This window comes from Salvelinus sp. IW2-2015, linkage group LG14, assembly GCF_002910315.2.
Source record: "Salvelinus sp. IW2-2015 linkage group LG14, ASM291031v2, whole genome shotgun sequence".
NCBI classification, from domain to species: Eukaryota; Metazoa; Chordata; class Actinopteri; order Salmoniformes; family Salmonidae; genus Salvelinus; species Salvelinus sp. IW2-2015.
In genome coordinates this window covers 9,886,171-9,903,119 of record NC_036854.1, presented here as the reverse complement: position 1 = coordinate 9,903,119, position 16,949 = coordinate 9,886,171, and the positions used below count along the sequence as shown (strand labels likewise).

Sequence of the window (16,949 nt, the reverse complement as noted above, 5' to 3'; positions counted from 1 at the left end):
TAAGCATTTTGTGCACCCGCTATAACATAAGCATTTTGTGCACCCGCTATAACATCTGCTAAACTGTGTAGGTGACCAATAAACTTTGATTTGATTTGACGTGTATGCACGTGTACGCTAAATGTTCTACAGAGGCATTTCAGTCTAGCCTTTGTAGCCAACTTTTCATCTACCCGCAAAATTTGATGAACTAAATGTACTGTGGATTCATCTGCTACCAGGTCTCAGAGGAATACGTATCTTTTAAAGAGAAAATATGTATAATTATTTGCCGCACTTAATTATCGTTGCTGTTGTAAGGGGAGAGACAGTAATTGGAGAGTAGGAGCTCTTTTGATCTCTGGCGACAGCAGAGGATACTTTCTGCTGCTTAAATGAGAGCTATATCCAGGTTAGTCATGAACACAAAGGAGCTAGGAAGAACAATATTTCATACATGATTGTATATCTGTTACCAGATGACCTTCAGTTAGTTTCAACCCCTTTTCTACATCAAGTTACCAAGAGGAATTGAATGTATTCATTCCATAATGAACATACTGCTACTGTATAATTATGAATATGAATACTGAATAACGGACCTGACACTGTCATGGCCCTTGACACGAGACGAGTTTGCTGGGTTTGGTCTTTGGCCTCAGTTAGTAAACCCTGTTTCTTCCCTTTCATGTTTTGTCTGTTTTTAGCCTTTTTCTCTCAGCTATGATAGCAGTTAAAACCCAGGCAGGATTTTAGGAGCAGAGGGGGTATGATCTCTGAAAATGAAACTTCATAGTCTGTCTAAAACTTATTTTTGGACCGTATGATCCTCTGGTTCAGTTGTACTGGGAGCGTACTGAAGGCTACATCATAAGGGGCCCTTGTCCTGTTGAGGGATGTATAATCACCGTTAAGTGGTGTTAATTGGCTGTTGCAAGCGACCCGCCGTCGAGTGGCATGAAGATAACTCCACAGCCTAATAACTCCACAGTCAGCAAGCAGAGAATGAGTGAAGGACTGTCAAGGAGAGGGAGAAGAGGATGAGAGTGGAGTAGAGGAGAGTGGGTGCTAGCTCTGTAGATCGCCTGAGTGGAGTAGAGTAGCAGCAGTCGGTCCACAGCAGCAGCATCCTTCTCTCATTAACTGTGTGCTGTAGAGAGCCTGCCTGCCCGTGTTGCTCTGCTCTCCCTCCCAGGGGGGCGCCTCAAAGGTCACACTTTAAAAGGACTCTGGCCTCTTGAACTGTGGCTGAATGGGGCCCTCGCAGACATCAGCTCGAATTGGCCAACAGGTTAAACCCTGCTTCGCCACTGTCTGGGGCTGTGGAGTGGATTGGCTCGGGCTTGCAGCAGTGAAGGCCCTAGCTGTTATTGGAATATTGGCTTGGCATGTTAGAGGGAAATGTGGCTGTTTGTATTGCATTAGAATGAATGAGATGGAACTAAAAATAATATGTAGTGTGAGGTGTATGTGTAAATGTAAAGAGTGATCTTTGGAAGAAAAAAAACCTTGCAGAAGCTCTGCAGCAGTCATGCAATAGGTGTTGCTGGTGTGTATGTGTCATCTTCTGGGGTTCCTCTCCTTTTTGGAGTAAAGATAGAGAGAGAGAGAGAGAGAGAGAGAGAGAGAGAGTGGGAGAGAGAGAGATGCACAAACGGCCTCAGTTAGTTCTTACTTCTTACAGTTAGCTACAAGTTGACTTCTCGTCGAGGAGTCGAGTCGAGGAGATATCAGAATGTGTGTGTGCCCCGGAGTGGTCAGATGTGGAAGACAGGGAGGGAGGAACCCTTCAGGGCTCATAACCCAGAGACAGAGCCCTGATCCTAGCCTCGCTCGTCCCAGATGAGCCCCGAGCTCCACACAGCTGGATCAACCCTATACCCACTATATTCCGAACCGCATTCCTTTAAAGCTTAGAGAGGATCTCATGTTAAATACTGTTGAAGTAATATGGCTACAGGTTCATCTGGCTCACCTAAAGCCCATTCTGGTGGGAAGCTGATATAGACCACCAAGTGCTAACAGTCAATATCTGGATAATGTGTCGTGGAAATTATTATTCAGGGACACTCGAAGTCAATCCTAAATTAATCATTGTTTATTGTCAGCATGCTGGAGAGGTTCCAACTAACTTGATGCACCATAGTGAACATCTGTCAGGAGCTCTCACTGGGCAGTCCCGTTTAGTTCCCTTATATACTGGTTACAAACACATTACATAGGCGTAGTTCATATGGTTGGTTCCGACATGTGTCTGGCACCGTCTCCTATCTTAACTTAGAGAACAAACTCTAGGCATTCAGCCAAATAGTCTAAAGGAGGAGGTCATGACTGCCCCCCCCCCCCCTCATATCTTTACCAGGTACAGGCAGGAACCAAGGATTGTTTATGACACCAAAGACAAGATGCACAAAATAAACTTTCCTTCGCATGTGTGACATATATTTTCCGGGTGATTTCTATATTGACTGGCTTTCATCAAGCTGCCCACTCAAGAAAAAGCTTCAAACGGTAACTAGTGCCTGCTACCTGGTTCAGGATATCAGGGTAGTTAATTCAGAAGAACAGAATAGCATACTCTGAGTTGTCCTTATGTTAGGTCCTGAACTGGCTATGCCATATGGCTGTGGGCTACACTAGTTCATTTAGTAGACAATATTTGCTTAGAATTCCATGGCATTATTTTATAGTATGAAGAATATAATTGAACAAAGCTAAACAAAATAGAAAGGATATTTTCTCCAAAGGATTTGAGGGAGTGCCACATGCATCTATTCTGTGTTGAGCGGTTAACAAAGAAATAGGAATTCCTATATGCTTAGAGTTATTAATGTAACATTAGTTGTTCTACAAACATTGGGCTATATCTTTTGATTTTGATTAATTAATACATTTATAAGGCTGCGTGATGCGACTAATGATGATTTGAAAAAAGTCGCTTGAAAGGCATGAGCGCTGCTTTATTTTTTGTGCAGGCTGTACACACTACATCAGTCACATTCACAATTTGACCAGCACTTGATAATGCCTAGAATTTCTCAGCAGCATCCCCTTTGTGTGGCCATAATGCACCCTAAAAAATTCCATGCCTTCTGCGGCCAGTGGCCATTGTGCCCTTCTCCCTGACTGCTGCGGCTCCATCATGTGAACTGGTCTTTCTCACAGGTTACAAGTGAAGACAGACACATTGGGGACGCAACTGCGCGCGTCCTTATTCAATTCCGAGGTGCATATTGAAGATATTGGAAAAACTGTCCACCGTTACTTTTCATCAGTCAACAAGATGAGTAAGCCTAATGAACAGCAAAAGCACTAGCCTATGTCAATCTACTATCCCCATAGTACATAAGTCGATCTAAAAAAAATAGTCAAAAAATAGTCTGGGACAGTTGTGGGATGCGATAGATCCCATATTAATACAACCACTAGCATCAAAATAATAATTTTATGCAATGTGGCTGATACAACAGATCAGAACATTTAGCTTAAAATGTTGATAAACTATTAGGCTATTTCTTCACATTATAAGTGCAGCAATGTGCACGTGGTAGTAGGCTATAAGCGTGAATGTTCCATTAATGGAAAATACCATTATCAAAGTGACTGCAAATGCAAATGCATTTATGCATGTAATGCTTTRATTATAAAGGTGAATTTTAATGGAAAAATGTTCTTCCCCAAACTTGAAACTCAAGCGCTTCTAGGCAGAGTTGCAAAGAAAAAGCCATATCTCAGACTGGCCAATAAAAATAAAAGATTAAGATGGGCAAAAGAACACAGACACTGGACAGAGATATGGCTTTTTCTTTGCAACTCTGCCTAGAAGGCCAGCATCCCGGAGACGCCTCTTCACTGTTGACGTTGAGACTGGTGTTTTGCGGGTACTATTAAATGAAGCTGCCAGTTGAGGACTTGTGAGGCGTCTATTTCTCAAACTTGACACTTGTCCTCTTGCTCAGTTGTGCACTGGGGCTTCCTACTCCTCTTTCTATTCTGGTTAGAGCCAGTTTCCGCTGTTGTCACGATTCTCTAAAGTAGAACCCAGAAGCAGACCAGGACAAGGAGAGTAAGACGAAGGTGAGTATTTATTTACAAGTGTAAATGTAGTGATAGAAAAATCCAAGTAGCGGAGCGGGCAGCGGAGGTGAGTTGATGGAATTGAGTAAGCAGATCCAAGGAAGTAACTGAAGTCACCGACGACCAGGTAGGGATGGGATGAGTGTTCCGGGTGAATGACTGTAGACAGAAAAAACGGAGGTAAGTTCAAGGCAAGCAAGACGTACAAAACAACAAAACAAACTCTATCAAACTGGAGGCTGATACGCTGGCACAACATACTGTTCATGGCTAACGATCCGGCAGGGAATGGATGTCAGGTCAGAGCTTATGAAGTGGAGGGGTGATGATCAGGACCAGGTGTGCAGATAGCTGATGGGATACAGGTGCGGGTAATCAGAGATCTCCCAACTAGCTACGTCGCCCGGCAACCAGACAGGGTGCGTTCCAGGACACCGGAAAAACACTCCAGGAAAGAACACAGGCAAAAACAGACTCAGGAAGCGGGATTCGTGACAGCTGTTCTGTGAAGGGAGTAGTATACAGCGTTGTACGAGATCTTCAGTTTCTTGGCAATTTCTCGCATGGAATAGCCTTCATTTCTCAGAACAAGAATAGACTGACGAGTTTCAGAAGAAAGTCCTTTGTTTCTGGCCATTTTGAGCCTGTAATCAAACCCACAAATGCTGATGCTCCAGATTCTCAACTAGTCTAAAGAAGGCCAGTATTATTGCTTCTTTAATCAGAATAACAGTTTTCAGCTGTGCTAACATAATTGCAAAAGGGTTTTCTAATGTTCAATTAGCTTTTTAAAATGATAAACTTCGATTAGCTGACACAACGTGCCATTGGAACACAGGAGTGATGGTTGCTGATAATGGGCCTCTGTACGCCTATGTAGATATTCCATTAAAATCAGCCGTTTCCAGCTATAATAGTCATTTACAACATTAACAATGTCTACACTGTATTTCTGATCAAATTGATGTTATTTTAATGGACAAAAAATGTCATTTTCTTTCAAAAACAAGGACATTTKTAAGTGACCCCAAACTTTTTAACAGTAGTGTGCATTGTAATATTGTTGTATGGTGGTATCATACATTTTTGTATTGTAGATATGTAGTGGTGTAATAATGTTATATGATGTACTGTTTTATATTTTGTTTTATAAGTAACATAAGTGCCTTAATGGGTTTGGACCCAGGAAGAGTAGCTGCTGCCTTGGCAACAGCTAATGGGGATCCCTAATAAATACATATACAGTTCATCAGTGTTGTTACTCTCCCCTCGTTGTTACTGTAGGACTACAGTATCGTGTAGCTTTGTTGCTCTGTGTGCCTCTGCCTTGCGACCAAACCCTTTCTCTTATATAGTCTCTCTGTTTTAGTCGTGGTTGATGTGATGACTACTACTCATGATTTATGTGTTCATAATGTATTTTGTGTTGTAGGTTAAATTCCGTTATGCCTGGTACATTAGCATGGGAGCGGTTCATAATGTTTGTCCGCGTTCAGCAGGAGTTTAGCCAGCGACAGCGAGGGTAGGGACTTGATGGATGGGGGCTGAGAATTAGCGGGGGTAATGAAAAGGTTAACGTGATTATTTGTGTTTTAATGAGCGTGGCGGCGTGTCGTCTGTGTGTGTGTATATATAGTTCTGTTTGAGGAGCAGTTTCTCCATCTCCTGCTGTTGAAGAGCTCCTCATCTGTGCTCCAATATATTTGTATGTTATTAGGAAGTATGTAGTGCTGTGAAGAATCTAGTCAAGGTGTTTCAGACAGGGCTCCAGTTGTGCCTGTAGTGTGTTAAATATACATGAACTTCTGAAGGGCTTCGGGAATAGCATTAAGCATAGATACAGTTGAAGTCGGAAGTTTACATACACCTTAGCCAAATACATTTTAACTCAGTTTTTCACAGTACCTGACATTTAATCCTAGTAAGAATTCCCTGTCTTAGGTTAGTTAGGATCACCACTTTATTTTAAGAATGTGAATTGTCAGAATAATAGTAGAGAGAATGATTTAMTTCAGCTTTTATTTCTTTCATCACATTCCCATTCCCAGAAGTTTACATACACTCAATTAGTATTTGGTAGCATTGCCTTTAAATTGTTTAACTTGGGTCAAACATTTTGGGTAGCCTTCCACAAGCTTCACCCATAAGATGGGTGAATTTTGCCCATTCCTCCTGACAGAGCTGGTGTAACTGAGTCAGGTTTGTAGGCCTCCTTGTTCGCACACAATTTTTCAGTTCTGCCCACAAAATTTTCCATAGGATTGAGGTCAGGGCTTTGTGATGGCCACTCCAATACCTTGACGTTGTTGTCCTTAAGCCACTTTGGATGTATGCTTGGGGTCATTGTCCATTTGGAAGACCCATTTGCGACCCAGCTTTAACTTCCTGACTGATGTCTTGAGATGTTGCTTCAATATATCCACATCATTTTCCTACCTCATGATGCCATCTATTTTGTGAAGTGCACCAGTCCCTCCTGCAGCAAAGCACCCCCACAACATGATGCTGCCACCCCCGTGCTTCACGGTTGGGATGGTGTTCTTCGGCTTGCAAGCATCCCCTTTTTCCTCCAAACGTAACGATGATCATTATGGCCAAAAAGTTCTATTTTTGTTTCATCAGACCAGAGGACATTTCTCAAAAAAGTACGATCTTCGTCTCCATGTGCAGTTGCAAACTGTAGTCTGGCTTTTTTATGGCGGTTTTGGAGCAATTCCTTGCTGAGCGGCCTTTCAGGTTATGTCAATATAGGACTCATTTTACTGTGGATATAGATACTTTTGTACCCGTTTCCTCCAGCATCTTCACAAGGTCCTTTGCTGTTGTTCTGGGATTGATTTCCACTTTTTGCACCAAAGTACATTAATCTCTTGGAGACAGATCGTGTCTTCTTCCTGAGCGGTATGACGGCTGCGTGGTCCCATGGTGTTTATACTTGCGTACTATTGTTTGTACAGATGAACGTGATACCTTCAGGCGTTTGGAAATTGCTCCCAAGGATGAACCAGACTTGTGGAGGTCTACAATTTTTTTCTGAGGTCTTGGCTGATTTCTTTTGATTTTCCCGTGATGTCAAGCAAAGAGGCACTGAGTTTGAAGGTAGGCCTTGAAATACATCAACAGGTACACCTCCAATTGACTCAAATTATGTAAATTATTCTATCAGAAGCTTCTAAAACCATGAAATCATTTTCTGGAATTTTCCAAGCTGTTTAAAGGCACAGTCAACTTAGTGTATGTACACTTCTGACCCACTGGAATTGTGATTTATAAGTAAAATAATCTGTATGTAAACAATTGTTGAAAAAATTCCTTGTGTCATGRACAAAATAGATATCCTAACCAACTTGCCAAAACTGTAGTTTGTTAACAAGAAATTTGTGGAGTGGTTGAAAAACAAGTTTTAATGACTTTAACCTTAGTGTATGTAAACTTCCGACTTCAACTGTAGTTTAACTTGGCCTCTCCTTCTGCTTCTCTGAAGCTTTTTTCTTTATGAATGGTTACATATTTTAGAGTTTTTAACAGCTTACATCTGTGCTGCTAAGTAGCACAAATCCTGGTATTGTTGAGCTGCTTTTTGTGGTAACTTTTGTCCCACCGCCTCAGCCTAGGATGAAACCTTCTGTATGAGTCAAACATAATAACCTAAAAACCCTTTCTGTGGGTTCACACAGACAGAGAGCAGGAAACAGGACATACACCGTGAGCATTCAGGACTCAAGACATCGTTTTATCAGCTCTGGGGTGGCCATCGCATTGCATTTCAGGTTGAATGCACACATGAATACTACCACTAATCGTGTTGTATTAACATATGGATATTGTAAGTCTTCCACCATTATGGGCCAATATATTCAATGGGATATTTTTATGACTAGCGCATATGATTCATGTCATAATCATACCCACAAAGTTCTTTACATCTCTTCAGAGCAGACGCAATCTAAACCACAGCTTTCATTTTTGACTTGCAACTTTCTTTGGGAAGGCTCCGAGCTGCTTCCAAAATCTTAATTTCACACAGCGTTAATTTCACCACATGAAAGATGAGGCTTGGCGCTGGCTCTTTGGGGAGCGAGATGCTGTATGTGGTGCAGCTAGCGCTAATGACTACTCTGTAATATCGGTGCTCACTCTTTGCCAGACTCTAACCATGTTTGGAGCTCTGCTCTAATGACTATCTGCTGCTGTTGGATTCATTAATGTGACTGATGGAGGTTTGCCATCTTGTGTTTAACCACACTCACTAATCTTCGCTGCTATCTAAAATACAACATTTGGTCTTACTGAGCAATACATTCTGTAGCTTATGTTGAAGGTTTCAAAACCCTGATGATAAGGTTGCTGTGTCACATCTTGCCATTTTGATAACATTTGATAAAACCTAGGTACAGTAATGCTTAGACACATGACATGGCACAGTTAGTTTAGGATAATTGCCAATGTATTGACATAAGTCATTATCCATGCTAGCCAGTTGTTCCATGACATCATGAAGCCTTGCGTGTAATTGTCTCAAGCTATCTATGATTGCCGTAGAGATAGTGTCTTTCAACAGCTGTAGAAGCCTGGCTAGCACGCAAGGTTACCATAACGATGACCCCTTGTCTATAATGGATTATTATGTATGTTTAATGTCAAATGGTGATGAATAATCTGTGAATGAGAAGATGTAAAATGGCCTCTCTCAAGAGCATTTCTCTTTCGATCAACCCTCTTCTCCCTCCCTTTCTCTCGGGCTCCCCCTCTCTCTCTCTCCCTCCCTCACTCCCTCCTTCTCTCCCTGCCAGTTGGTGCTTCCAGAGTATTCTATCCATGGGCTGTTCTGTATCATGTTCCTGTGTGCCCAGGAGTGGCTGACAGTAGGCCTCAACATCCCCCTCCTCTTCTACAACACATGGAGGTAACTATCGAAGCTGGACCAGTCTACTTTGTCCTTCTCTCATTTGTAAGATATCATGAATTCAGTGTGGTGCCCAGAAGATAAGCACTGATATTGAAATATTCACGAGACATTCATAGACAAAGGCCYACATAAAACATTGACATAAATTTGACTGACAAAGTAGAGTTTAGTGGAGTCTGCAGTCATTGTAAATATGAAACAGATTGTTTTGTCTCTGCGCAACAAAGGGACAAACAGTCTTTCAATACCTTGCGTTTTTGTTAGAAATCCTTTGTAAAAATCTATAGAGCTTTTCAAAAGTTACCGCAATAAAGAAAAATATTGTATTTTTTTAATGAATTGAACACTTCAATAAGTTGAAATTGCAATTTGACAGACAGGCTGTACGTGACTTTGGTTATGATTATCTGATATCACACCCTGAAAAAGAGTCACCTGTCACGGCTCCCTCCCATTAACACGTTATATTCTCTTTTCTTTTGGCTTGTTCTTGTTTCGTTATTTGATGTGAATCACTTGCAGAACTCTGTGATTGTTTTGCTCAGCCGGTTGAAGTTACGCAGCAGTGCTCTCTGACTCATTAATTGCAGACTGCCAGATGCCATGTGGCTACAGATGCTGTTCTCTCTGCACAGCTGAGAGGAGACAAGGAGAGATGGAGAGAGAGCCAGAGAGCAAGAGAGAGAGAAAGAAAGAAAGAAAAGAGTGAACGAAAGAGAGGTGGAAATATGGGGGTGGGAGACACACAGCAGCTATAGATCTGTCCGTCCGCTTTCCTTCCCAGTGAGTACAGCTGATGCCTAAAGTCTTCAGCTCGTCCCCCTCCTCCTTTATCAGCCCCCACATGCAGCAGGGGCTCAGTGACACACAGCCACATCAACAGGAGAGATTTTTAGATTTAGGTTTAGCAGCAGCAACACAGTGGAACGGAGCATGACTACCTGTGTAAAGCAGACACATACTGTTTATTATTTTTATTTTTTTCACCTTTATTTAACCAGGTAGGCCAGTTGAGAACAAGTTCTCATTTACAACTGCGACCTGGCCAAGATAAAGCAATGCAGTGCGACACAAACAACAACACAGAGTACAAACATACAGTCAATAACACAATATACAAGTCTATKTACAGTGTGTGCAAATAAGGTAAGATTAGGGAGGTAAGGCAATAAATAGGCCATAGTGGCGAAATAATTACAATTTAGCAGTTAAACACTGGAGTGATAGATGTGCAAAGGAGAAGAAAAAAAWATATATATAACAATATGGGGATGAGATAGTTGGGTGGGCTATTTACAGATGGGTAATGTACAGGTGCAATGATCTGTAAGCTGCTCTGACAGCTGTTGCTTAAAGTTAGTGAGGGAGATATGAGTCTCCAGCTTCAGTGTTTTTGTTCCAGTCATTGGCAGCAGAGAACTGGAAGGAAAGGCGGCTGTCACGATCGTCTTCGGGTGAAAGAGAGGACCAAGGCGCAGCGTGATWTAAATACATAGTTGTATTTATTTAAGAAAGACGAAGAACACTAACACAAACTAAACAAAACAACAAACCGACGATCGTGAAGCTATACAAAACAAATAAGTGCAGACACTGGCAACTAACGTCAAAACAGACAATTACCCACAACCTACCTAATGACTATGGCTGCCTAAATATGGCTCTCAATTAGAGACAACGATAGACAGCTGTCTCTAATTGAGAACCAATCTAGGCAACCATAGACTTACATAAACACCTACACTTGAACACAACCCCATGAACTCTACAAAAAAAAKCTAGACAATACAAACACCCTAAACGAGACAAACACACACAAACATCCCCCATGTCACACCCTGACCTAACTAAAATAATACAGAAAACAAAGATAACTAAGGCCAGGGACGTGACAGTACTCCCCCCTCCCTCCCCACCCCCTCCCCCCCCCCCCCCCCCCCAAAGGTGCGGACTCCGGCCGCAAAACCTGACACAGAAGGGGAGGGTCCGGGTGGGCCTTCCTACGGCGGTGGCTCGGGTTGGGACGTGGACCCCAACTATAGTCAATACCCGCTTAGGTGCCTCCCAGGAACGAGGACCCTTGCAGCGAGTCCCGGACTGAAGATCATCGTAGAGGGCGCCACTGGACGGAGGGGCAGCCCGGACTGGGGGGCAGATGCGGACTGAGGGCCGTCCGGACTGAGGGGCAGCTCCGGACTGAGGGCAGCTCATGACTGGAGGGCAGCTCATGACTGGAGGGCATGCTATGAGGAGCAGCTCATGACTGGCGGGCGGCTCTGGCAGCTCCTGACTGGCGGGCGGCTCTGGCAGCTCCTGACTGGCGGGCGGCTCTGGCAGCTCCGACTGGCGGGCGGCTCTGACGGCTCGGGACAAACGGACGGCTCTGACGGCTCGGGACAGACGGACGGCTCTGACGGCTCGGGACAGACGGACGGCTCAGATGGCGCTGGGTAGGCAGCGGCTCAGATGGCGCTGGGCAGGGAGGACGGCTCAGATGGCGCTGGACAGGCAGGCAGCTCAGATGGCGCTGGGCAGGTAGGCAGCTCAGATGGCTCTGGGCAGGCAGGCAGCTCAGATGGCTCTGGGCAGGCAGGCAGCGCAGACGGCGCTGGGCAGATGGCAGACTCAGACGGCGCTGGGTAGACGGGCAGCGCAGGCGGAGCTGGGCAGACGGGAGACTCTGGCCGGCTGAGGCGCACAGTAGGCCTGGTGCGTGGTACCGGAACTGGTGGTACCGGGCTAAGGACACGCACCTCAAAGCGAGTGCGTGGAGGAGGAACAGGGCTCTGGAGACGCACTGGAAGCCTGGTGCGTGGTGTTGGCACTGGTGGTACTGGACTGGGYACACGCACCACTGGGCGAGTGCGAGGGGCTGCCACAGGAGAGCTGGTGCGTTGAGCTGGCGCAGGACGTGCAAGGCTAGGGATGTGCACAGGAGGCCTGGTGCGTGGTACTGGCACAATCTTCACCAGACGGCTAGCACGCACCTCAGGACGAGTATGGAGAGCTAACTCAGGTGACATCAAGTCCCCGACTRGCTCCGTCGGGCGGATGTCGTGCCTCAAGCACCAACACAGCACCTCCCTCATAACTCTCTCCCCCAATTTCCCCATTAGCTCCTTCACAGTCTCTAGAGACAAACACACACAAACATCCCCCATGTCACACCCTGATCTAACTAAAATAATAAAGAAAACAAAGATAACTAAGGCCAGGGCGTGACAGCGGCCAAAGTAGGAATTGGCTTTGGGGATGACCAGTGAAATATACCTGCTGGAGCGCGTGCTATGGGTGGGTGATGCTATGGTGACCAGTGAGCTGAGATAAGGCGGGGCTTTACCTAGCAAATACTTATAGATGACCTGGTGCCAGTGGGTTTGGCGACGAATATGAAGCGAGGCCCAGCCAACGAGAGCATACAGGTCGCAGTGGTGGGTAGTATHTGGGGCTTTGGTGACAAAACGGATGGCACTGTGATAGACTGTATCCAATTTGCTGAGTAGAGTGTTGGAGGCTATTTTGCAAATGACATCGCCGAAGTCAAGGATCGGTAGGATAGTCAGTTTTACGAGGGTATGTTTGGCAGCATGAGTGAAGGATGCTTTGTTGCGAAATAGGCAGCCAATTCTAGATTTAATTTTGGATTGGAGATGCTTAATGTGAGTCTGGAAGGAGAGTTTACAGTCRAACCAGYCACCTAGGTATTTMTASTTGTCCACATATTCTAAGTCAGAACCGTCCAGAGTAGTGATGCTGGACGGGCGGGCAGGTGCGGGCAGCGATCGGTTGAAGAGCATGCATTTAGTTTTACTTGCATTTAGGAGCAGTTGGAGGCCACGGAAGGAGAGTTGTATGGCATTGAAGCTCATCTGGAGGTTAGTTAACACAGTGTCCAAAGAAGGGCCAGAAGTATACAGAATGGTGTCGTCTGCGTAGAGGTGGATCAGATAATCACCAGCAGCAAGAGCGACATCATTGATGTATACAGAGAAAAGAGTCAGSCCGAGAATTGAAGCCTATGGCACACCCATAGAGACTGCCAGAGGTCCGGACAACAAGCCCTCCGATTTGACACACTGAACTCTGTCTGAGAAGTAGTTGGTGAACCAGACGAGGCAGTCATTTGAGAAACCAGTCTGCCGATAAGAATGCGGTGATTGACAGAGTCGAAAACCTTGGCCAGGTCGATGAATACGGCTGCACAGTATTGTCTTTTATCGATGGCGGTTATGATATCATTTAGGACCTTGAGCATGGCTGAGGTGCACCCATGACCAGCTCGGAAACCAGATTGAATAGCGGAGAAAGTATGGTGGGATTCGAAATGGTCGGTGATCTGTTCGTTCACTTGGCTTTCGAAGACCTTAGAAAGGCAGGGTAGGATAGATATAGGTCTGTAGCAGTTTGGGTCTAGAGTGTCTCCTCCTTTGAAGAGGGGGATAACCGCGGCAGCTTTCCAATCTTTGGGGATCTCAGACGATACGAAAGAGTGGTTGAACAGGCTTGTAATAGGGGTMGCAACAATTGCGGCGGATAATTTCTAGCCCAGGTGATTTGTAGGGGTCCAGATTTTGCAGCTCTTTCAGAACATCAGCTATCTGGATTTGGGTACTGTACATGCAGATGAAAAGCGGTGGCTACATTTCTGTGAAAAATGTCTCAGTTTAAGGCCAATTCCATATAGCCTCATCATAAGAGGACCATTACGCTTTCCCAAAAGTGTGGTTGGCTTCCAATGCCTCCAAAATGTGCCAGCGAACCTAATGCCTGTGGCTCTTAGTGCCCAGCAGAGCACCTCACTAGTCAGACTGAGCTGGTCCACCCCCCACCCCCCCCCAAACCCCCAGTGCAGCCATCTCCAGTCTCTGCTATCTGGAGGGTAATGCAGCTGGGTCCACTGGAAGAGCACTGCTACAGTAGAAGGGATCCCTCTGTCTCTCTGTGTTGAGACTGAACTCACCCTGGTAGCAGACACAGACATAGACAGCGCCCCCCTGTCCCAGGTATGCGCCCACCGTTCCCCCTTCACGCCTCTGATCAACCTCCACCTGGGTCCCTCTCTCTGTGCCTGTACCTCTCTCTTATTCAGGTAGTGTGCAGAGGTAGTGGAGCTGAGGTTACAGACAGCCCCCCCCCCCCCCGCCCCCCCCCCCCCCCAATGGGAGAGTACAGAATGTGTGTAATGGAATGGGCAGAATGGTTGTGATTCTGGATTATTACCAGGTACATTAAGCTGACTGAAAACACATTCTCACGCACATTCTTAAATGAGAATGTGGGTGAGAATGTGTTTTCAGTCAGCTTACTGTAGCAATCTTGTTCCACATGAATTTAAAAAAAAACTGTCATCATTTATTTAAGTCTGTCTATAGTACAAATGACTTATAAACCATTATTGAATAGTTTGTTACCCATTAGCAAACTATTGGTAAATCATTATAAACCATGTGTTCATGTATCTATTAACATAAGTAAATACATGGACCTATGTTCATAAACCATGCATTACAACTACTACTACTACCTGTAGTCATGCACAACTTAATCATACTAATCATGAACAGTCAGATGTTTCATGTAAAGAGGGTGTCCCCCCTACTCATCCTCCATCTCTCCATTCTTCCTTTCATCTTCCCTTCCGTCTCTACGGGTCAACTACCCCTCGTGTGTCGTGTCCCTATTCGGTAGGTACTTCCACAGCCCCACAGACACTAAGGAGCTCCTCTACGACCCAGCCTCGGTCATGAACGGAGACACGCTCAAGTTCTGCCAAAAAGAGGCCTGGTGCAAGATGTCCTTCTTCGTCCTCTCCTTCTTCTACTATCTCTACTGGTGAGTGACGAATGCACTTTCCACTGTGTTTTTTGGTCCGGTGTTAAGATGCAGACAACGATCATCTTTCACCTCAAAGTGACTAACTACAGTATAGTTGTTACTTCTTTTCAGGGCTGTTTCATGCTTTTCAGACATGTATATGTATACATGCTGTATTGGCTGTTTAAAGATTAAAGATCCCAAGTGTAGATTTCTACTGTGCCTAAACCAGCATCTGAATTCACAAGGACATTATGCCCTTTCAGTATGCCATGCAGCCAGCAGTGAACCTCTTAGATACCTGTTCTTTTTCACTGTGTCAGTTGTTGTTGATGTTTACATAGCCATGCACTACATTACATAGTATATCCTCCAGTCACATTGGATTGGCCCTGCAGCCCTAAGGGCCGCGGTAAATTGTCTTTTCAGTTTAGCCAATTCAGGTTATGGTTGGGACATTTTCAATTCCTGTACTAAAACGTTTTAAACGATCACTTATATTGACTAAATCTAAATGGAATTGACCCTACAGCCCCTGGTAGTAGTAACATCTCACCAGAGGCACAGTGAATTTGTAATTGACCAGTCGGAAGTGGTGAATGTGGTCATTTGACTCTCTTCCCCTCGGCTGTAGCGTGTACTGGACCTGACCTGCCATTTGGTGCTCCGCTGGCCTTCACCTAGTGAGTCTCTCTTCAGTGGGTTTGTCACCTTGTGATTCTGACCCCCTCACTGACCCACTGACCCCTGCACACACTCTTTCTCCCCCCTCAGCGATACTGTAGCACTGATGCACAACCTTGCCTGGAGAATGGGCCTCCTGAGGGAGATCATCTTTAACCCCTAACCTCTGACCTACATTACTCCCGCCCCCCTGACCTACTGGTGTTTGTCACAGGGGAGGCGGTCACTCTAGTGGAGTCCAGTATGGAATATAACATAGCAATATAATAAAATGAGGTCCTCCATTGTTTAACATTGATGAGATGTGTGATTTTTGCTAATGTTTAATCACTGCTAGGGATGTTATGTTACGTTACTGTATATGAATGCTTCCCTCTTTGTCTACTACTGTAATACTGCTCCAAAGCCTACCCACTCTCACTCACATCTCCACTTGTCTTTGGCATGATCTCTAAACCTTTCCTTACATACATACACACTTACAAACAAATACAGAGGCACACTCACTCACACACACACACACACAGCACACCACACACACACACACACACACCACACACACACACACACACACACACACACACACACACACACACACACACTGCCTGAAACTATCGAGCATCAGCTGCATAATGCTCTCCCACTCACAGATTGATGGGAAAACTAAGATTGACTCTGGAGGCATAACCCTCTCAATTACAATGGCCAGGTTTGCCTCGGCCCAACATCCGTTTAAATATATTGGAACAAGAAATGACTATGTGGCTTTGATAAGGAAGCCGAGCTCAATATACAAGTGTATTAGCTCAGTGAGGAATATGCTGTATTCGCCTGTGGAAGCCAAACTACTGGGTGAATTAAACAACCTCAATGACATTCAGACAGATGACAAGCTGACAGCAAGGACATATGTAGCATGTCTGTCCCTTCTACCATGATGAACAGTCTGGAGATGAAATGGGATCTAATTCACATCTCATACTGTAATATAATATCTAAGGCAATGGTATATTAGTGCAGTTATAGTAACTATTGACAACATTCCAAGTACAGGGCTTGTTACACTGAAGGTGTTTAACAGCAAGTGGGAGATCCAATAGCTAGAGAGTGTCTGTTCCACACATCTCCTCAGCTGTTGTTCAGCTTGCTGTCTCACTGTTTGGACACTAGGTTTGGTCTTCATCAAATGACCAGGGGACTAAACCAGTCTTCACCTAACAGCTGAGTAATAATGGAGGTGTGTGTACAGTAGATTAGGAACAGTGATCCTGTGATGAGCTACAATAAGTAGATGCCGTGGTGAGGAGAAGTAGCTTTGGGCTAAGGCTACTAATTCATCTAGCTACAGCTCTGAGGGGTGATTGGCTGTTAGAGAGACATCATCTGCCTAATCTGCCTCTGGTTCTCCTAACACTGGGTGTAAGACACCTCCAGGCCACCATACTTATTGTGCCTCCATTACATTAGGAAACAAGGATATTGATAA

At 44.7% G+C, this 16,949-nt stretch overlaps 1 protein-coding gene and 1 long non-coding RNA gene across 2 annotated transcripts in view; one reads left to right on the top strand and one right to left on the bottom strand.

Annotated features, from left to right (window-relative positions):
• LOC111973236 (protein cornichon homolog 3-like) overlaps positions 1–16,949 on the top strand; it is a 63,754-nt gene that overhangs the window by 42,053 nt on the left and 4,752 nt on the right. Inside the window, exons 4-5 of the mRNA XM_024000529.2 lie at positions 8,850–8,962; positions 14,654–14,797. Coding sequence (XP_023856297.1) covers positions 8,850–8,962; positions 14,654–14,797 — 257 coding nt within the window. The remainder of the gene's footprint in view (positions 1–8,849; positions 8,963–14,653; positions 14,798–16,949) is intronic.
• LOC139028648 (uncharacterized) lies at positions 4,047–4,727 on the bottom strand. Its single transcript, XR_011480853.1, has 2 exons — positions 4,318–4,727; positions 4,047–4,215 (listed from the first exon to the last, which is right to left on the bottom strand). It is a non-coding gene; the product is annotated as an uncharacterized lncRNA (long non-coding RNA).